The sequence below is a fragment of the Anolis carolinensis genome, chromosome 3 (assembly GCF_035594765.1).
Source record: "Anolis carolinensis isolate JA03-04 chromosome 3, rAnoCar3.1.pri, whole genome shotgun sequence".
Classification (NCBI taxonomy): Eukaryota; Metazoa; Chordata; class Lepidosauria; order Squamata; family Dactyloidae; genus Anolis; species Anolis carolinensis.
This window is the reverse complement of record NC_085843.1, coordinates 24493851-24516568: the sequence shown is the minus strand read 5'-3', so window position 1 is coordinate 24516568 and position 22718 is coordinate 24493851. Positions and strand designations below refer to the sequence as shown.

General features: G+C 40.7%; 1 protein-coding gene across 12 annotated transcripts in view; it reads right to left on the bottom strand.

Moving 5' to 3' along the window:
* The window catches only part of gria4 (glutamate ionotropic receptor AMPA type subunit 4), a 328810-nt gene extending 306811 nt beyond the window's left edge, over positions 1-21999 (bottom strand). For 11 of the 12 annotated variants that reach the window (XR_010004061.1, XR_010004060.1, XR_010004063.1 and 8 more), the window contains exons 1-2: positions 21595-21818; positions 19855-20013 (exon numbers count right to left, since the gene is read on the bottom strand). Coding sequence is in view for 8 of the 12 variants with exons in the window: in XM_008108038.2 (XP_008106245.1) it covers positions 19855-20013; positions 21595-21682 (247 nt within the window). In the remaining 4 variants the exon portion in view is untranslated. Of the gene's footprint in view, positions 1-19854; positions 20014-21594 lie in introns of all 12 variants that reach the window. The other variant, XM_008108041.2, reaches the window with a different exon arrangement.
* Positions 22000-22718: the final 719 nt, after the last annotated feature.

Sequence of the window (22718 nt, the reverse complement as noted above, 5' to 3'; positions counted from 1 at the left end):
TCTCTTCCATATGTTCCCTTATCCACATTCTGGTGGGTTCCGACCACTGACTTACGGGACCCGTCTTGAGGGGGCGGCCATCGATGGCTTGCACCACACGGGCATTCTTGAAATCATGATATTGTAATCCCAGAGAGTCGGCATACTCTCTATCAATGAAGTTGTTGGTGGCTCCGGAGTCTATCATGGCATGGACCATGACGGGTCCTTTTTTTGCTGACCACAAGGTGACCACTAGAAGAAACAGGACCCCGGTTGGCGGCTCTTGAGTGGGTTTTTTGACCGGGTTGGCGAGCCTCTCTACGCCCGGTCGCTGGCTTCCCCCGCCGGCTGTGCGCCAGCCGCCTCAGACGTCTTCGTCTCCGTGGAGGACGCCGCCGCCAGACGGGCGGCGGGCTTCCCTTTGGCTGGGCATTCTCTGGCGAAGTGGCCCCCGTTTCCCCAGTACCAACAGAGATTTAGGCGTTGGCGGCGGGCCTTCTCGGCGGCATCTAATCTGGGACGCACATTGCCCAACTGCATCGGCACCTCCTCGCTCCCTCTGGGGTATGGGGCTGGTGGCGGGGGTCTCCATACTGGGCGCGGCTGGACGCCGGTGGGAGCGGGAGGTTTCACCCCAGCTCTACCGCTCTGGCCTCGGACCCATTGTTTTCTGTTGGCAAGCATGACTTCAGCTCGTAAACATTGATCAATGAGTGCTTCAAGAGAGTGGGGAGGATCCACCTTGGAGATTTCTTCCAGCATCTCAATGTTGAGGCCCTCCCGAAATTGTCCTCTAAGGGCTACATCGTTCCATCCAGTGTTGTGGGCCAGCACTCGGAACTCGGCTATGTACTGGGACAAGGGTCTGTCCCCTTGGGAGAGGCGCCGGAGTTTGTGGCCGGCTGCCTCCAAATTGTCCTCGATTCCCCAGGTCTCCTTAAGGTGGTCCAAGAAGTGTTGCGCTGACCTTAGATGTGGGGAGGCTTGGTCGAACAGTGCCGTCGCCCAGTTGGCCGCTGGCCCGTCTAGGAGACTGTAAACCCACGCCACCTTGATGTCTTCTTGGGGAAACTCGGCAGCACGGGCCTCTAGATAAGCCTGGCATTGACGACGGAAAACATGAACCTTAGAAGCTTCTCCAGAAAACTTGGTTGGCAACGCCATGGCCGGGAGATGGATTCTGCGTTCCTTCAAACCCTTTATTTCCCCATCCTGAGCATTGAGCTTATCACGGATCCGGTCCACCTCATCCTTGTCGATGGTGTAGCTGATCGGTTGGCCACCCGGCCCGGCTCCGGTAGACATTCTGGCCTAGGTTAATTGGTGCTTAGGGTGGCGGAGTCAAACTGTCAGGACCCAGACAGCAGAGCACCAATAACCATACACAGAGGCCAGAATCTATCTAATATCTTTATTAAGGAAATATGTAAAGTTAATAAAAGCAAGCGTATGAATTAGTCCAGGAGTAGACCTTTCAGGAAAGGTCAAAATTAGTCCAAAGAAGCAATGTCCAATATGAAATATTAAGGTCCAAAGTTGTAATCCAATAACCGAAACACTCACTTTGCCAGGCAAAGTGAGGGGAGATGACAAGGTCTTTTAGTCCATGAACTTGAACGAGGCTAGGAAGTAACTTGATTCTTGGAAAAACAAGGCTTGGATACAAGGCAGCAAGGAACGAGGAGCAAGGACAAGATCCGTGGTATTTACTTGGCAAAATCCGGGAAACAAGGCAAGGCTGGGTCTTGGAAAGCAAGGCAAAATCCGTGGAAGAACAAGGCTGGAAAACGAAGGCTTGAATCAGGAACAAAGGCTTGGAAGCGGAGTAGCTGTCCACACACACTACTCCAGTTGCTGACGAATTGACTCCGCAAGATCCCTCCGGGAGCAAGGAACCTAAATAGGCCTTGTTTTCCCCACCAGAGAACACTTCTCTGGGGAACCAGAAACGAAAGTCAATCTCTGTGTCCAGATGTATGACTCCCTAAAATTTCTCATGGGAACAGGCTTTAATCATCTGAATGCTTTGCTGCTATTCTCAAACTCCTGCGATTAGCCTGTTGCACTCCTTTCTGCTGGAGAATGTAATTACGGCGCGAAAAAGGGGGAGAACTCGACTCCGGGCTTGTTTGGGAGATTTCTGGAAGACAAGCCTCCTGCAGGTGCAAAGGCTCAATTTCTGGCTGAAATGGTTCCCTTTCTGGCTGAAATGGAGGAAAACCCAAGTTCTCCTCTTCGTCAGTCACAACAGCACTAGGAATGGGACTACATGGCCCATGAGTCATCACAGTACACAGCAAACACATTATTATTATTATTATTATTATTATTATTATTATTATTCCTGCTTTTCTGTCTGGACTGAAACCCAAAACAGCTCACAATCTTAAAAACTATAACATTTTTAAAAAAATCTACAAAATACAAATATTAAAGTAGAATATGTTACAATTATTAAAACAATTCAATTAAAATCTCATACAAACAATGCATAGTAGTGCACTATGTAGAAAACTTGTCTTATATAGGCATCAGCAACTTCTATATATATTGCAACACAACCCTCATCACCCTGGAAGATCCAGATTCATCCTTTAAAATTACTCTTCTTTACTTTAACAAGTAGAAGATCTGAAAGGATATTGACATGAAGATTTAAATGGCTGTCAGTAGAAGATTGTCTTTAGACAGGAAATGATCAACATTCAGGGGTTTTAGAATAAAATGAAAATGCACAGTTCTTCCCCATCTGCCAGACTTCTGAAGATAAATGGAATAGCATAAATGTTACATACCCTTTTGTAGATTTTTTTTTTACCCTTAACTGTTTTATAGATGAAAATGGGGGCACGTGTGACAATGCAATATCAAAGTGGGATCAAGATGGCAAAAGTTATTAAGGAGGAAGAACATTCAAGCAAAGAGAGGATGAAGCAGTTTGCTCTTGGCTAAATCCACTGGGAAGGGCACGGCTCAGCTTCCTTCTCGCTTCCCATGAGTTAATTGAGTGCAAACTATTTCTGCACTTCAGTTCCATGTTCAGTAAATTAGGGGGAAGGGGGAAAGAGGAGAGAGATAGTGGGACATTTTAAATGCAGCAGAAGAAGTGTGACAATAGAAGATCGATCTGCCAAGTTGGAACAGTTGGAGGGTATGGAATTCAGAGGGTTTTTTGTGTCATGAGCAACTTGAGAAAGTGCAAGTCGCTTCTGGTGTAAGAGAATTGGCTGTCCTCAAGGACGTTGCCCAGGGGATGCCCAGATGTTTGATATTTTTACCATCCTTGTGGGAGGCTTATCTCATGTTTCTGCATGGAGCTGGAGCTAATAGAGGGAGCTCATCTGCACTCCCCACAGGTGGGATTTGAACCAGCAACCTTCAGGACAGCAATTCAACCTTCAAGTCATCAGTCCGCCAGCAAAAGGGTTAAATCCACTGTGCCACCAGGGGTTCCAATTCAGAAGTCAAAAATGAATACTCTACGGATCTCAACACAGATGAGTGAAAACAAACCAAAAAATAAAGCAAAGGAAATCACCTGATGCTATTGTCAACAACCGGATAATATTAACCTTTCTCAACAAGATTACAAAACAAATTATGCGATGAGATAAGGTATTGACAGTATAATGGGCAGACTCTTGAAGCTTAAAACTCTTTTTTCTACCAGATATATCAAATCTAATGTCTTCAAAACATATTTTTTTAACATAGTATTAATTTCTAGACAGTGATTTCTTTTTGAAAGATGGAAATGGGAAACCTCCACAGTCAAGATACAGGAAAAGAGATTCCAAAACAAATTATACAGGGTGTCTCCTTCTCTTGAAATTTTTAGGCAGAGACTGGATGATCATCAGTTGAGAGTGCTTGGATTGTATTTTCTTGCATGGCAGGAGTTGGACTGGATGGGTCCTTGCGGTCTCTTGCAACTCTGTGATTCTATCTGGTGTCCCATATTTTCATTTGCTTTTAAAATGTCTTTGACTTCCTCCCTCTTCTTTTTGTTTTCAGCTTACTTCAGTTGCTACAAACTGAGTCCAAATTGCAAAAATACTTTGGACTCAGTTAACTGAGAAGGGGGAAGAAGAGGAGGAGGAAACTGCAACAAACTCTCATGGATTCCTCATTAACCACTCCTACCATCCTGATGATCTTCTAATCTTGATTGCACACATACGGAATGTCCTGGTCTTCTTCTCAGAAATGTTGGAGGGTATGTCAGTCTGATGTGCAACATATAGGTGTCCTGAATCTAGATACCCTTAATATTCACCCCCCTGGGAATGTTAGTATAGCAAATTTAAATACACTAGCCCAATATTTATGGGACCATAAGCACTAATTAACCATTCAACAATTGGTCCAACACATTGATAAAAATATATCATAACCAAAATCAATTGAACAATTTCAGAATTTATGAACTTTGCATTTCACTTACTGTTTACACTCAAGCAATCACATCACAATGTTTTACATTTTACATAGGCAATACATAATTAATGGAGCCATTTACAGTATTAACCCCATAACTGTAACAGATACATTACAAGACTGTCATTGATACCTGAAACTTTGACTATACATGCACCAGTAAAATGCCAGAGAATACCAGTGGAGGACCTAGAGAGGCCCACAAATAGAAATATGTGTGTGTGTCTCCAGATCCTCCACTGTTATTATATAGCTTGCTTTGATCCAAAGATTATCATAAAACTGGAGGATCTAGAGAAACCCGCAAGCCCTTCCAGAGGGTGGATATTTTGGGGAGTATGGGAAAACGAAACCATGGATATTGAATCTTTGAATAAGGGAGCCACATTGCATTATACTAATACCCAGAAAACAGGAAAGAAATCTACCACTGTGAATTCATGCTTCTGAGACCACACAGTTAGCCAAAAGAGCACTAAACAGGCTGTAAGCAGAATGGCAGGTTTATTGCAGAGTACCTCAAAATGAATCATTCTCATTGAGATAAGTAGATAGATAGTACACTATGAACCTCTCTGGCACAAGTGCCACTGAAATGAATGAAGGTGACTCAGGGGCAACAGGAAAAGATGAAGACAATCATACCAGTACCCAAATGACAGCCAAAAATAATTGTAATAACACTTTATCCAATTCTTTGTGCAGAAGGCTTCTAATAATATTTTGAACAGTTATCATTGAGTCCAAAACATGTTTGTAGCTGCTTTGTTTTGCAAATTAATTTAGGGCAATTTTTTTGGAATGCATCAGCTAAGCTTGACTGAACTGTGGCTATTTACTTTATACTAAAGTAAGAGTTCTAATTTCTTCTCAGAAACTCAGCAAACTGTAGTTTGGTATGTGCCCCAGGATTCTCTAAACCAGTGGTTCTCAACCTGTGAGTCCCCATGTGTTTTGGCCTGCAACTCCCAGCAATCCCAGCCAGTTTGCCAGCTGTTAGGATTTCTCAGAGTTGAAGGCCAAAACATCTGGGGACCCATAGGTAGAGAACCACTGCTAAACACATGGATGTCAACTCAAGGGAGTCCCCAATGAATCCAGTTAAACTTTTGACTTGTATTGTATATATACTCCTGTATAAATCCAGCAATTTCAGTCCAAAAATAAATCCAAAAAAACCTGGGTCAACTTATGCACAGGTGAAAGGCAAGAGCTTGCTTCATCATGGTAGAAACTAAAAGAAGCAGTGATTCCATCTAATGTCTCAGCCATAGTATTGCTTCTTCCATTTATGAATATATGAATGGGAAAATGGCAATAGCAAGCATAGGCAGCTGGCCACCTAAGTTGGCATAGTGCACCTACCTCCACAGAAAGACTCTCAAGTAATCCACGGGTCACATCAAAATCCATAAATTTGGTTCTAAAACCTGCCCTTGAACTATACATGAAGTTGACTTATACAGAAATATATATGATGTGTATAGGTTTTCAGACTCAAGCTGAAATATTCCACACATTAATTATGAGCAATTTCTGTAGTTAGGATGAACCTAGTGTTGCCAAATATAAAATTGGAGAGAGCTCCTATCCCTTCAATGGTTGTGTAGAAGAAGGAATTTCAGCAGGAATTGTTTGTCACCATATTGCATGGCAAGCAACACTGTATATTGCTCCACACTCATACCTCTTGAATTGGAATTTGTGGTTCTGCCAAGCAAAAATCCCATGATCCATAGCACCATATTCCTGCTATGTTTATAAAACTAAATTATCCTGCTGCCTTGTGCCTTCTCTCTTTCTCCATAAATATACATACAGTATCCCTTATCAAAAAATTTGCACACACATACAGATTGAGCATCCTTTATCAGAAATGTTGTCCAGGAGCCGCAGTGGTGCAATGGGTTAAACCCTTGTGCTGGCTGAACTACTGACCTGAAGGTTGGATTGCTGACCTGATGGTTGCCGGTTAGAATCTGCAAGATTGGGTGAGCTCCTATCTGTCAGCTCTAGCTTGTGGGGACATGAGAGAAGCCTCCCAGTAGGATGGTTAGCACATCCTGGCATCCACTGGGCAATGTCTCTGTAGATGGCCAATTCTCTCACACCAGAAGTGATTTGCAGTATGTTTTCATGTTGCTTCTGACACAATAAAAAAGCAGAAGTTTTCCATATTCCAGATTTTCTGGATGCTGGAATACTTGAATATACATAATAAGATATCTTGGAGGTAGGGTTCAAGTCTAAAAACTAAATTAATGAATGTTTCATATACACATGATCTAAAGGTAATTCTAAACAATATATTATAATAATTTTGTGCACAAAACAAAGTTTTCATGGACAATTTCATGTGGACAATTTCAGATTTTGGAGTATTTTGATTTTGGTTTGGAATTCCAGAAAAGGGCTGCTCAGTCTACAGTATATATTTCTGATTGCTATGGGAGAGGTTTGACCTCACAAAAGTATGGCAACATTATAAATACATAAACACATAAATGCTTTATGAATTTGTTGTCGAAGGCTTTCATGGCCGGAATCAAAGGGTTGTTGTGTGTTTTCCGGGCTGTAGGGCCATGTTCCATAAGCATTTTCTCCTGGCATTTCGCCCACATCTATGACAGGCATCCTCAGAGGTTGTGAGGTTGTGGGGATGCCTGCCATAGATGTTGGCGAAACGTCAGGAGAGAATGCTTCTGGAACATGGTCATACAGCTCGGAAAACATGTAACAACCCTGCTTTATGAATTGTGGTCTAAAGTAAGTTTTTATTATTATTATTATTATTATTATTATTATTATTATTATTATTATTGTTATTATTATTATTATTTTACAAATTACATTCAATCCAACATCTATTTGTGGATCCCATAATTTATTTGGAAGAGATGGGGAGAACACTTGTTGAGTCATCTGAAGTTTGTAGGCTAAGCAAAATGGTGACTTCAAAGAAGATTTAACCAATCACCAAAAATGCTGAAGAATCTTGTGACACCTTTAAGACTAACCACTATATTATACAAGCAAAAGTTTTCATTGACATTGACCACACCAAACAATAAAGTAGATAGTCTCCATTACATATATACCATAATAAATCTGTTAAGTCTTTAAGGTATGACAAGATTTTTTCATGTTTTTGTTGCAACAGACTATCAGGGTTTTTATTGCTGAAGGCTCCTTAATGCCTGATGAGCTAACACAGTTGTGCAAAAGGAAAGTTAAAGTAGTTCAAGTACTGGAAATGTTTCCCAGAGGCAAATTGCAGACATGTTAAGTATGGCCACACATACACACACATGCTTTAAACCAGAGTTCAATTACTAACCTCCTCCCCTGCACCAAAAGAGCGGCTTCTATCTTACAACTAAGAATGTAGCATAATACACTCCATTAATTTGGCTATCTTCTCAAAGCAGTAGGATGCAAATAAAACACCCTCTTACCAATGCCTCTACCATACAACACGAGTAAAAAAAGCAATAAAAGGAAACAGCCACATGTACATAAAGAAAAAGCTATTTAAAATATATTAATCTCTGATGGTGCTGGTATCTCATTTGTCTATATTTGCAAAACATTTGCTACTAGCAGTATATTGCAGGGGGCCCAGGGGAAAGGGGGTGGTGGAGCAGAGCTTTAGAATGTATGACCACCAGTTAGCTAAGAAAGAAAGAATTCTCTAAATATAAAGGCTGCCATGATATATATATATTATATTCTATATAGTTGAAGACTACATTGTAATTTTCTCATACTCCAAAAAAAATCTTGTGTGAGTTAGCTACCTTCTACCCTGTTTCCCCTAAAATAAGACATCCCCAGAAAATAAGACCTAGTAGAAGTTTTGCTGAATTGCTAAATATAAGGCCTCCCCGAAAGTAAGACCTAGAAAAGTTTTTGTTTGGAAGCATGTCCGCCTAACAGAACAGCAGAGCCTGCAGAATCGGTAAATGTACGTACCATAGAGTGTTGTACATGGAAATAATGGTAGTAACAAGAAATTCTTGATAGGATTCACAGTTTGTCTAGTTATGCTGGTGTGTGATGACAACTACTGTACAGTATGTAATAAATGTTCATTTTATTTGTTCAACACTAAATGTGAATTCTTCTTCATGGAAAAATAAGACATCCACTGAAAATAAGACCTAGAGCATCTTTGGGAGCAAAAATTAATATAAGACACTGTCTTATTTTCGGGGAAACACGGTATACATCTTGAAAACACATTGTTCAACCAAATTATTGTTGGGGATGAAAAAATTTGCACATACAAAAAAGAAGAACTGCAATAATTGGAAGGAGGGAAAGGTAACAGCCATACTAATCAATGTATCTACCAGTTTATATAAAACCCTTCTGTAACATAGGTGAAGGTAAAAGTTTTCCCCTGACATTAAGTCTAGTTGTGTCCGACTCTGGAAGTTTGTGCTCATCTCCATTTCTAAGCCAAAGAGTCGGTGTTGTCCATAGATGTCTCCAAGGTCATGTGGCCGGCATCACTGCATGGAGCGCCATTACCTTCCCGTCAGAGCGGTACCTATTGATCTACTCACATTTGCATGTTTTTGAACTGCTAGGTTGGCAGAAGCTGGGCTAACAGCAGGAGCTTACCCCACTCCCCAGATTCAAACTGCTGACCTTTCGGTCAGCAACTTCAACAGCTCAGTGGTTAAATCCGCTGCGCCACTGGGGGCTTCTATAACATAGAAGCCCACATATATGTTGGAATACAACCCTCATCTTCTCCAACAAGCATTTGGTCAAACCAGTAGGAATATTATAGTCCAAAACATTAACTTGCGGGGAGCCACAAGTCACTGAAGACATTGAGATCTTTTAATTGAGACATGAGCACACAGAAGACATCACAGAATGTATCATTCTTTTCCACCATAAACAGAAACTTAAAACTTAAATTCACTACAAACATAAGATAAATTTCCACCGTAAATGACCTTGTAGAATGAAAAGCAAGCATCCTTATGTCTCATCTTGGCACTGTGACACTTTTTTATTGCTTTTAATTCTGTTTCAATTTTCCTTATATAGTTGTCAGGTCTTAGTGCCTGTTATTATGCTTCATTATTATTCCCAGGAAAGATGTCTAGTCCCGTTTTTCCTTATTAGAAGCAAGAGCTACCTCTCAGCTACCTTGTACGTGCCATTTCCAGGTTTTATTTCTAAACAATTCAGCTTTCCAATTACCTTCCTTACAATTTTTTCATGTATTCGTTGTTTGCTTTTCCGTGTCTATCGAATGTCAATAATATTGAAGATGGGTGTGTATGAAAATGTAGTCTATGATCATTCAGCAGCTTATATCTAAAAGGTGTCGGGACTACAACTGGCACCACATAGCACCTTGAAGTTCTCTGCTATTTTTAAAAAACCATTTGAGTACTTATGCGGAGAAGGCAACATTAGAAAAATGCATAAGATAATTTAATTATGCACCTTATTTCCATATTTCCTAGCTTGGGTCCCATTTGGGAGATAAGTGGGATATAAATTAAAACAAACAAACAATTAAAATATGTCCAAGTGGTTCATATCCTCTAACCATTGCCATCTTACTATTTGAATTGAATTGTACACTGTGTTTGCAGAGTAGGCTCCCAAGGCAATTAAAACAATAATACAATCTGCTTTTTGATAGTCCATTTCTGCTTCTTTTTCAGATTTGTAAGCTCCTTTGTGCTTTTAAACGCTTTGGAAAAAATGAATAAAGTTTCCAATAAAATGAGCAATATGAGACCATTTATAAAACAATTAAGATTACATAAATGTGACAATCAGATGCAATATAATAGAATTAAGATGTGGGAGCAGCAGATAAAAGCAAAGAAACTTGATACTTGTTTAACCACCTATTTAAATTTTTGAAAATGAAGCTGCCATCAGTACAAAGCTAGGCATATCTTCTTGACTACAGAACCAAAAGTTACAAGAAAACTCCTTTTTCAGCTTCCATCAATCAGCATCAAATGATAGCAGGAACTGAGCAAACAGCCTGCCTGAAAAACCTCAATACTCAGGCAAACTTCAGCCAAAAATGTAGTGCTTTGGGTAGCTTGGTTCAAACCAATTTCGGTCTGTATAATTTATCACCACTATTCCAAATTATGCCCATAAATGGATCAGTAATATACCTGTTGAAATCTGGGAGTCACATTCACTCTATCCTTGACTCCATCGATGGCCTGGCTATGGTATTTCTGAACCAAATACAATTTCTTAGTGGTCTTCAAAGTCAACTGTATGTTAAGCACGTCATTCAAAATCAGTTCACTATAGGTTGAAGTATCAGCATCAGATGGCAAATTCAGGACATATACAGTTGCCTTTGATTGTGATATAAAGAAAAGATAAGAATCTAGTTTTATTTAAGAACTGGTAACACCAAAATCTGGACTACATCTTCCAGTGGTTTCATCCAATGTTAAATAACAAATTCTAATAAAAATAGTGACTAAAACAGTGACTAAATAGCAAATGAATGGAATGATAATCCTTCACAGCATTTCCTTAAGTAAGGACCATAACCACAACAAAGCAGTATCACCCAATGCCATCCCAACTAAGCAACCAGAAGATAATATTATGGGAAGCCACTGATGTTCCACCAAAACTAAAAGAGATATATTTTCTCTTTGCGGTTCCTGGTTTGGGTCACCCATCACAGCATAAATAGGCCTGAAAACACATTGAAATGCATCTACATCATCTGTATCCTATAGGAAAATTTGGCGTTGAGGCCATTAGTGGCTGATGCTTTCAGTTTTAGTCCAAACCTTTAAGGAGCTTTGAAAGAACACTGTCCTCAATATATTCAATGCCTTATACTCCTTTAATGATTTAAAACCATGAATGGATGCACTGCCCCATGGAAATGAGCAACACCAGGTCTCATTGATTGAGATACCATCACAGTAATCCACGTTCATGCAATTTGCATATTTTCTACATAAATACAGATATAGGAAAGAACCTAACATTTTGACCAGAATGCAATACCAAGTTTTTTATGTTTCATTTTTATTACTGACAAAGTCCTGAAATTATTTCTCCAAAGTTTAATTCATTTTGAACTGGGTCAGTTCCAATTTACTGAAAACTCTCAAATTTAAAATCTGCTAGATTGATATTGTGAAATTGTAAGTGTTGACGACAATTCTAGGAGGTGAAAGGTCAAGTCACTGCTCAATCATGGAAACCCATTAAGTGACCTTAAATGAGTCAATCTCTCTGCATCCGAGGAAACCAATAGAAACCCCCTCTCTACCAATTTTGCCAAGAAAACCCCATGGCAGATTCACTTTGAGGTCACTATAATTTGGAAATTATGAAAATACAAGGGCAACAAATATTAATATTTAATGGTTTGAACAATCCATGTCACTTAGAAGATAAGAAAGCAATTATATAAGATTTAGGACAAACAGGCAAAAGGGAGCTTGTTCATTGACAGTTTTAAAATAGGAAGGTACCAGCCAGATGAAGCTGCTTAGTGGAACAAGCTCAAAACTTATTCAGCAACATATTCCGATCCACCAGTAACAGTACATAATTATTATTATTATCAACAACAACAACAACAACTTTATTCTTGTATCCCTCCCCATCTCTCCAAAGGGACTTGGGGTGGCTCACATGGGGACCAAGCCCAATAAATATATCAACATAGGTGCATTCAATTTAGAACACGTAAAAGCAAAACATTCAATAAAATCAATTTAAAACAGCTCAACAAGGCACAGTAACCTCAAGTCTAGATTATTATAAGGTGGTCTTCATTGTGCTTCCTTTAAAGATTGCCCCATAAATAGATTATATATATATATATATATATATATATATATATATATATATATATATATATAAAATTCCAGTTTTTGGCCATGGCTCATATGAATCCAGCAGCCAGCTCGTTAACAAGAGCTACATAAAAGAATGCAAGTAACGTCTGTGTTGTGTCAGCTTCCAAATCTTTTCCAACCACAATTGAAAGTTCTGATAATGACCGTTAAAGGTGTTTATGGTTTATAGCTGTGATATTATAAAGTCTGTCTTCTCCTGTGCAAACATACCAATTATTGATATCGTCTTTGGAAACTCTTCCATGTTTTCCAACATCTTGATAATCAGACGTATTTAAATCAACATATTTGAAAACACACATTTTTGAAACCAGAAAAAGGTTTTAGTAAGTGAGAATAGATTTTGGAAATCCCCCAGATCTTAATAATCTTTTCTAACTTTGAAAAGAAAATTTACTTAGAAAGTAAATTGCTTCTTTATGGAATTGTGTCGAGATTTATAATTATTTTTGTTACTACTGTATCTGTAATGTCCTGCTGTTGTTTTAGTGTTTGATTGTACATGTTGCTTCAAATTGTTAATTTATTATTTTAACTTTGGTGTCAGATGCCTTGGATGAACAGTGTTGAATAAATAAATGCATTTGGCAAGCAGTCTTAGCCAAACCTGGCTTTCTGAGAAATGTCCTTGTGTGATAATGCTTCAAAGCACCTCTTTGTCGCATCCATAAGTTATCTTTTGGGCTGTATTTCTAAATTATGCAATATGTCAAGAGGACCTAAAGTACAGAGTGACATTAAATATTTGTATCAGTGCATCAGTGAGTAACACCAATTTAATTTCCATGCAATATCAGCAAAAATCAGACTCTAAGATGTACCGCACAGGAGGAACCAATACAGGAGATGCTTTGAATGCAATTTTCCTGCTTCTTGGCAGGGGGTTGGACTGGATGTCCCACAAAGTCTCTTCCAACTCTTATGATTTTATGATTCTACATGTTGTTCTGTGCATTTCCTAAAACACCGAGAGCTAGGGTTCAGCCCTATTCCGTGGCACCCATGCTCCTCTGCTCTTCTTCTCACATGGCCTTTTCTCAACTTCCTTTCAATTTTGGAAATGATTATGGTTAATATTGTATCAACACTGTTGCTAAGAGTAGCATGAATTGTTTGAAACCATGGCCAGAAGCAGGTTTGCCCATTTTGATTTGGTGTCATTGTTATAGAAAATTCCAGTGCTGATTTAATATTAATCATAAATATCTCCCAAGATGGAGGCAAGCTGCATGAGGAAGGATAAGAAGGAAAGCCTCTAGGATGTTATCAATCATTGAAGCACATATGTCAAGAACCAATCATGCAGGAGAAGACATCAATAATGTGGATGATGGAATAGAGACTATGCTCATTGAATTAGGAAGGTAGCTTATGCCTCAGAGGACAGGATCAGAATTCAGAATGATTTTAACAACTTAGAGAGCTGGGGCAAATCTAACAAAATGAATTTGAAGAGGGAGAAGTGGTATCAAACTTAAGGCAGAAAAAAATGAAATGAACACAAAAAGGATGAGTGAAACCTGGCTTGAAAATAATACACGTGAAAGAGATGTAGGAGTCACCTACATACTGAACATGAGTCAACAGTGTGATGCATCAGCTAAACTGCCAATGTGATTCTACTGCATCAATAGGAGCAGAGTGTCTAGATCAGTGTTTCTCAACCTGGGGGTCAGGACCACTGGGGAGGTCACGAGGGGGGTGTCAGAGGGATTGCCAAAGACCGTCAGAAAACACATATTTCTGATAGTCTTAGGAACCCCTTTGGCAGAGAAGGTTGACAATCTCTCCACCTGTCCTTTTCTTCCTTTTTGGAAACAGACAGTGAGGCCTCCCACCAAAGGTATTCAAATTTGGGCGTATCGGGTATTTGTGCCAAATTTGGTCCAGTGAATGAAAATCCACCCTGCATATTAGAAATTCATAAAAGTAGCAAAATTACAGTTATGAAGTAGTAACAAAAATAATTTTATGGTTGGGGGTCACCACAATATGAGGAACTATATTAAGGGGTCGTGTCATTCGAAAGGTTGAGAACCACTGGTCTAGATCAAGGGACATATTAGTGCTACTCTATTCCACTATGTTCAGACCTTGCCTGGGATGCCATGTCCAGTTCTGGGCACCTTAGTTCAAGAAGGATATTGGCAAGCTGGAATGTGACCAGAGAAGAGTGACCAATGTGGTAAACGGCCTGGAAATCATAACTTATGACAAATGGTTTGGGGAGCTAAGCAGGTATGTTTAGCAGAGAGAAGAAAAGGTAAAGAAGTGACATGATAGTCAAGTTTAAATATTTGAAAAGATGTCATATTGAAGATAGAGCAGGCTTGATTTCTGTTGCTCTAGAGACTAGCACATGGAGCAATAGGTTCAAACTACGGGAAAAGAGATTCCATCAACAAGTGTTTGGGCAAAGCAGAAAGTGTTGCTTTTGACCTTTAAAGCCCTACATGGTTTGGGTCCAGGTTACTTACAGGATCACACTCTCCTGTATAAGCTGCCCAAAGTACACTACTTAGGTTGTCTGGGGGTGTCTACTCCAGCCAGAACCCAACTGGCAACCATCACCCAGAGGACCTTTAGCTCCAACAGCTAAACGAACTCTCAGAATTTAAAACATATTTGAAGACCTCTCTCTTTTGGCAGAATTAATCATAAATTTTATGCTTGTATCTTATGTTTAATCTTTGTTCTGTGTGTATTTTTATATGTATTCTGTATTTATTTATTTATTTATTTATTTATTTATTTATTTACTATACTTTTACCCTGCCCTTCTTACCCCAGAGGGGACTCAGGGCAGCTTGACAATCTGGCAGTAATTCAATGCCTTTAAACAAAATACAAAGAAAGTCATTTAAAATACACATTAAAATACAATTAAAACACAATTATTCTGTAGAAATATGTTTTAATATGTGTATTTTATAGAATCTTTTTTAGATGATTGTGTGTTGTAACCCACCTCGAACTATGAGGAGAAACGGGGAAGAAGAAGAAGAAGAAGAAGAAGAAGAGGAAGAGGAAGAAGAGGAGGAGGAGGAGGAGGAGGAAGAAGAAGAAGAAGAAGAAGAAGAAGAAGAAGAAGAAGAAGAAGAAGAAGAAGAAGAAGTAAACATTAGAAAGAACTCCTGACAACAAAAGTTCTCTGGCAGTGGAATATGCTGCTTGGGAGTTTAGTAGAGTATTTAAAGAGTGCCTGGATGACCATCTATTGAGCATGCTTTGATTGTATATTCCTGCATGTCAAAGGATTGGACTGGATGACCCTTGTAGTTTCTTCCAACTCTGCAATTCCATTTTTTTTCATGTCAGGAGCAACTTGAGAAACTGCAAGTCGCTTCTGGTGTGTGAGAATTGGCCGTCTGCAAGTACGTTGCCCAGGGGATGCCCAGATGTTTTACCATCCTGTGGGAGGCTTCTCTCACATCTCCGCATGGGAAGCACCCCACTCCCAGATTTGAACCTCTGGCTTTTTGGTCAGCAGTCGTGCCGGCACAAGGGTTTAACCCATTGCGCCACCAGAAGCTCCTTGAAATTCCATGAACACATGAACATACAAATCAAGCAACTGGATTAAACTAGTCCATGTATTTTGACTCGAATAGATTGCAGACAAAGGAAATAAATTGCTTTGCCTAAGGCTAAAGATGTAATACCTTGATTAGGAAGAACAGTAACTTCACAAATCAACCTCTGCCAAGTTTGTATTTTAAGTCATAAGCAACTGTGACTTCTTAACTAAGTTTTAAAACCTCGAAAGCACATCTGAGAATTGGCTTATTAAGCATACCTTTGAAATCTCCAAAGAACTTTATCTAAGAAATGTTCAAGGGTTTCCACAATTGCCCATAGCTTATGTGCCAGTTGCCCCTGGGAAAACCAAACTGAGAAGACACAGAATCCATGGAATACATGATTTTAGACTATGGTTAAATGTGAACCTAGGAAAGAAACAGACATTTTCAACCCCTAAGGAAAGCATTTAAGGAAGAAAAATATTGAGATCATGACCCTGAATTTATCCTTCCTAATTTGGTAGCATGCTGTATAGGGCTTTGACAACAACACTTCTTTACTTACAGTTTAGAAACAGAATATCTGGAAAAGATTAAAAATGGGATACATTTGGAGGTCACCATATTTTTGTCCTACCTGCACAGTCTCATAAACTGCAGGGTTTTTTAAAAAAAGAATGCACACATATTCATATAACTATACAATGTATATACAATTTTCTTTATATGTACTATAATGTCCTGTTAGGCTATTTCTGAAAATAAAATATTTATTTCAAGCATGAATTTGAAGATGTACCCTCCTTCATAAAACGTAAGCCTACTGGAAGCTAAAAACTGTAATTACAAATAAACATTTTTGCATGCAAGATCTTATTGATGAAAGCAGAGATTTAGGTTTTATCATACACCAGCAATTAAAGCTACATGCTGTCTGTATTTAGAAATAATCCTCAGTCCCATTTCATTAAACACACTTTTGGCTCACCTGTAAGGAAGCATATAGTAGTAAAGCAATATATGAAAAAACCCCAATCCATAAGTAGGGGAAATGAGATCTAAACCAACATAAATCATGTCAGCTTTATTGAACCACAACAGAATCTGTAGGCTTAAAATCGTATCTTTTTCCCAAGGTTTCAGGCCTATACAAAGTCAAAGCAAATTGTATCTCTACCATAGGATTTTTACAGAGCTGAACAAAACAGAATAAATTAACTTCGCAAGTGTCCCTAATTGAAAACCACGGTGCAAAAGAAGCAGCCAATGCATCATGGTAGTCTAGCAAAAAGAAAATAGCCCATTTATTCTGCATGTTTCTACTGTATCATTACTGATTCTGCAAGTTCATCCTTAAATCTGGCTTTCTAAAGGCTGCTTGTTTATTGTCCCTAATCTCCAAATGCTCCAGACACTGCAGCTTCAAAAAAAGTAACCTCTGCAGCGAAATGAAAAATGGAAATAAAGCAAACTGATAGCATCTTACATCTTTACGCTTGACCTCACATGCATATTCATTTCTGTCCAGTAGCTGAGAGGCTTTTGTACTGTAACGTTTTGGGACAGACAGAGAGAAAGACATAATGGGGCTCTAAGCAGGAATGTAGACCAATTTTCTCATCTTTCCTTCTCCCAGAATCCACTTCCAATTTACGTTTAATAAATAGTCGGATTTATTTTCGGGCAGCCTTTTCACAGTATTAGTTACTGCATTCCCCCATAAAGATCTTTAATTAGGTTAGAACATCTCACACATCTGTGGTTTGGAAGCCTCTGTCAACCCAGCAAATGCAATCACATGGAAACCAATGTCCTCCAGCTATCAGACAATTGATTTTTGCAGGATTCTGCTCATGTGTAGCTCAAGGGACATGCGATATGTTCATTCATTTGTCAGTCATTTGCCCATGCTTCATTAGCAGAGAACATTTTTGTCTTTAATATTCTCCAGTGCTGACATGTTTTACTCCCTAGTAAAATATGCAAGAAACACATACACAAGAAACCAAAGAAAGCTGCCTATAAAGAATACAATTCAGGTTAAGTTAAATACTGTAACTCCCTTCTATGTAAATGAATTTTAAGTACATCTACTGATGAAAGGATTGAGAATAAACTTCATCTACAGTATACCAAACGTGTATAATGTTGAGATAAAAACACAGTTGGAAGGATGCCTTAAGCATCGTCTGGAAGAGCACATTTCTCATCTATAGACTATGAAAAATGGTCAGAGCAATTTTTAAGAAAACAGAAAAAGAATGCACACAGATGGAATACATAGGAAACTACACAGCATCAACTTCATCCACCATGATAGGAAGTTTAATAGCACAATTCTTGAATTCAGAGATATACACTTCATATTTTCCAAAGTGGGTCTCTGTGTGTGCATGAGTGTTTTGACTGGTCTAAAAGCTGTATTATACAAAATACTTAATAATGTCAATAAAAGTGCTTACAGCACCATGAAAAATAAGCTCCAGGGGCATATTAGAAGGCTAGTTTCAATACCATGTTCTGAAAGACTTTGGATAAAAGTAATCCAAAGCTGTAAATATGCAGCGTCAACTCCAGCTGAGAAATCCATGGTCCTTTGGCCATGAATCTTATAAACCCTTGAGAAGACTGCAACACATGTCAATGATGCATACCTTCAGAGATATCTTTCTTGCAGTTTAGTGTATGTGTATAAACATATATATAATATACCCTCACACTAATGCAGCATAAATCATCTTGGGAAGAGGAAAGCATATTTGGTGAATTATGAAGCTTTTTTTGTTAGAAAAGGTAGCAGGGCCACATAAAACTTAAAAGAATTACTCCAATTCCACTTGATGGCTGCCCCGCAGGTTGCCTTTCAAAACAAGCTGACAGGATGCAAGTTGATGTTTCACGGAAGGTATGTTTCTTTACAAACAAAAACAGGGCATGTTTCAAAGATACCCATTAGTTCAATCCTCTGCAATGTACTGCTATCTTCAGTTCACTGAAAGCACCAGTGTTTAAAACTCCTTGTTTAAACCACAACACCATCCTCAGATAAAAGGGATTTGGGAGAAATCGAACTCGAAATTATGCTGGTATTGGTGTTTTTCAATTGGGTTTAGAAGAAAGAAGGATTTTGCTACAATACAGTGCTTCTGGCATTGCGACTTGCCTTCCACCAAGTTTGGATGGATGGAAACAGAAATGAATTGTGTGCCTTTTGACTCTCAACTTCAAATAGGACTTGCTTAATGTTTTTGGCAAGGCTGGGCACTGCAAGTCGGACGTTCCAAACAAACACATTGCTGAAGAGCATCCTGTTCCCCCGGTTCACAAGCAGTGTGCACGTGCACTAGTGCATCTACACGGGGGCTTCGTTCCAGCGAGGGTGGTGTGTGCAACCAAGTACATCAGACGCTAACTTGACTTGGCACCAATGTATGGATGCACGGAGACATATCCACAGGATGTATGCATTACGAGATGCTAAGAGACATTTACAACCCAGAATATAGGAGCAGGGCAGCCTCAAGTGACATCACCAGATCAACTGCAGTGTCAAGCCATTCCAATATATTACCCTGCACACCATGGCTTTCAAAGCCTCTTTTCTGCTCCAGCCATCAGAAAGCACTTATGACTGCAAATACTAGGGTCTCTTTCCAAACACAGACAAAGCATGCCATATCCTGTTGGCACACAGGAAAGGCAAGCGAGGCTTGTACATTGATCAAGACATTCATTTCCCTCTCCCCAAAACATCTACAAAATGCATCACCATAGAAACCAAAACCAAACTACAGTAATAACACAAAAGTAAAATGCCATATCCACTCAGTCAGTACAAATCAGCCGAAAGGAGTTCCCCAAGGATAAAAAAGTATCTATGGGTTTAATACATCCATGAGAGAGGGATATTTTTTTTTTACAAAATTAAGTGGCTTTCCTGGGTAGTGTCATTAATTAATCTGTCCCATTTTCATTACACTGTCATTTAATCATAACTTCAGATAAATGACATTGTTACTCACAGGCATTTGTTACAGCGAAGCTGTTTGCTGTTTCAATGTTGTCTACGTGTGGAACCAAAGTAAACGGTGCTTCGGACGCATTGGGGCTGGTGTTGTGAAGAAAAATCGCTAACCGAAAAGCAGTATATTCCTGATCGGTGTTTCTGATGAAGAGGCCACCTATCAAATAAATAAATGATAGCAGAGGAAACAGAAGTGTCACCATTAATTATTTCTGGGCCAGCCATCAGTGCTGTAAAAATCCGCTTCTTTCTGTGCTCTTTGGTCCCTTGAATGGGAAATGGATGTTTATGTACATGCAAATGGGAGACCTTCAGGATGCCTCGGTTCCTGGCTTGAGAAAGTGGGGCTTTCAAGCTGACCTGTTTCTGCCTTTTCACATCTTGAACAGCCCTGCCTGCTGTGGGGAAAGTGACCTTTGAAGCCATTTCGCTTCCATCCCTGTTAATATGGCCCTTCGCTATGAAGTAGGAGGCAGATAAAAGAGAAATAATGGTGCTTCTTCAGAAACATTTGCAGAGGTATTATAAGTGTTGGAGAGAAGCCACCACTACACACATTAAACACACACAACCCCTGATTTTTTTTCTGTGTGTGAGGACCTGGAAACCCTGGTGTGGATCAGAGACACCATGAACTTTGTCCCTTTGCAGCTTATGGGAGATGCTCAGCCTGATTAGCAGCATCTTTTTCAGCGTGCTTGAGAAATGATGCAGTGATGGAGCAAGAGCTGGAAGGCAGTCAAAGAGCCGCGTCCCATCCAAAGAAAGGGGAAGCCAAAGGCAAGCCGGGATGGGAGAGGGGGTTGGCATCAATATTTTGTGAACCCTTCCAAGTTTCAAAGTAGTCATAAGAAAAGGGATAAGGAAGCAGGGTCTCAGATAATATCATCTCTGCCTCATGGGTGGCTGCAACGTGCAGGTTGTGCTCAGCAGAGCATCCTGAAGAAGGGATGCAGTTCAGAGGTGGGGAGGGAGATATCTATCTAGTATCTACCCAAGTTGGAATACCCATCATCCACAGCAGACATACACAAACCAATCTCCATGCCCTGCGGATGATTGGAGGAACAGGCTTCATAAGCATGTGGACAATTTCAACAGAAAGGAAGAAACCATGAAATGAACAAAACCAGCTACCAGTATTTTTAAAAACTCTAAAATCAGGACAGTAAATAGAGAACAATACTGAAAAAGGGGGGAATTCCAGCCAGGAAACAATCAGGGCCAGCTAACACCTCCCACCAAAGGATTCCCCCAGGGAGGAAGCAGCCAGGTTTTGAAGCTGCAAGGCTGTTCAATACTAATCAAGGTTATTAATTGCAACAGGCAGGCGTTCTTTCTCCCACCCTGGACATTATTCCACAGATATATAAACCCCAATTGCCTCGTTTCCAACAGACCTCACAACCTCTGAGGGCGCCTGCCATAGATGCAGGCGAAACGCCAGGAGAGAATGCTCCTGGAACATGGCCAGACAGCCCGGAAAACTCACAGCAACCCAGGCTTCATACCTAAACCCCCTCCAAACCTGCGACCCATCCAAAGACACACACAGGAGGACAGGACAGGAAGGGTGTCCTAGGAAGGGAAAGGGGACAGCTGTCCCTCACCTCTTTCTGAAATGCCTTTGGCCCGGGAGCGACTCCTTCTTCTGCCCCATCTCCCTTCTCCCACCCCACAAATCAGACACACTCCCTCCCCCCCCCCCGGACACCCTAAAACCGACCGCAGGGCTCACCTATTTGCACGCTGCTAGGAAAAGCGCCCATCGCGAGTCCCCAAAAGCCAGAAAACAACAAGACAAGGTGTCTGCAAATAATCCTCATCTTCCTCTTTCGCTCTCTCTTTTCGCGAGTGTGCCTCCTCCTCCTCCTCCTCCTCCTCGGGTCTCCTTCTGGCTGGCGCTCGCTCGCTCGCTCGCTCTCTCGTTCGTTCAGAGAGGCATTGAGGACGTGGTTGGCAGCGATGGGGGGGAAAGGGAAGGGGAAAAGGGAAGGATCGGAGGGACGGAGGGACGGTAAATGGGAGGGCTGGGGGACAGGGGCAGCAAATATAAAAATGAAATAAAATGGGGCAGGGAAGAAAAGAGAAGAGGGTGGGTGGGCGCTCTCGCCCTCCTCTTCCTCCCCTCCCTGTCTCCTTTCCTATCCTTCTGTTCTGCCTCCCCTCCTTTTCCCCCCTCCCTCTCTCCTTCTTTCTTTCCCCCCCTCTCTCAGCAAGCCATCCTGCTGAGCCGGATTTTTCCCGCAGTCTCCATCGCCCTGGCACTGGCGGAGCTTCCCTGTCCGGCTGCGAATGTTTCACATGCAAAAGATGGAGGGGAGTTTGGTGGTGCTCTCAGGGAAGGAGGGGGAGGAGAGGGAGGGAGGGAGGGAGGCATGCGCTATGCCGAGCCAGCGCTCCCGCCTTCCCGCCCGCTCGCCTGCCTTCCACGCCACCGACACGCAGCACAACAACAGCCACGCAGGGAGGATGCCTTGCCTTGCCTTGCTATGGTCCCACCACCACTCCCTTTGGGATTTCCATTTGGAATCCTCATCCCCTGCATCTGTGCAATGGACGCAGTCTGACCCCCCTCCAACCCATATGGCTCAGCTATAGAATCCTGTGGTTTGTAGTTTGGGGAGACTATACTTGGGTTAGTACCTGGATGGGAGACCACCAAGAAATCCCAGTAGCCCTAGGCTACATTTCAGAGGAAGGAACTGACAAGCCCACCTCCGAGTATTCCTTGCCTAAGGAAAACTTCTGAAATTCTTGGCAGGGGGTTGGACTGGATGGCCCATGAGGTCTCTTCCAACTCTACTATTCTATGATATTTTATGATTCATAGGGTTGCCAAAGACACCCCCCCCCCCCCGC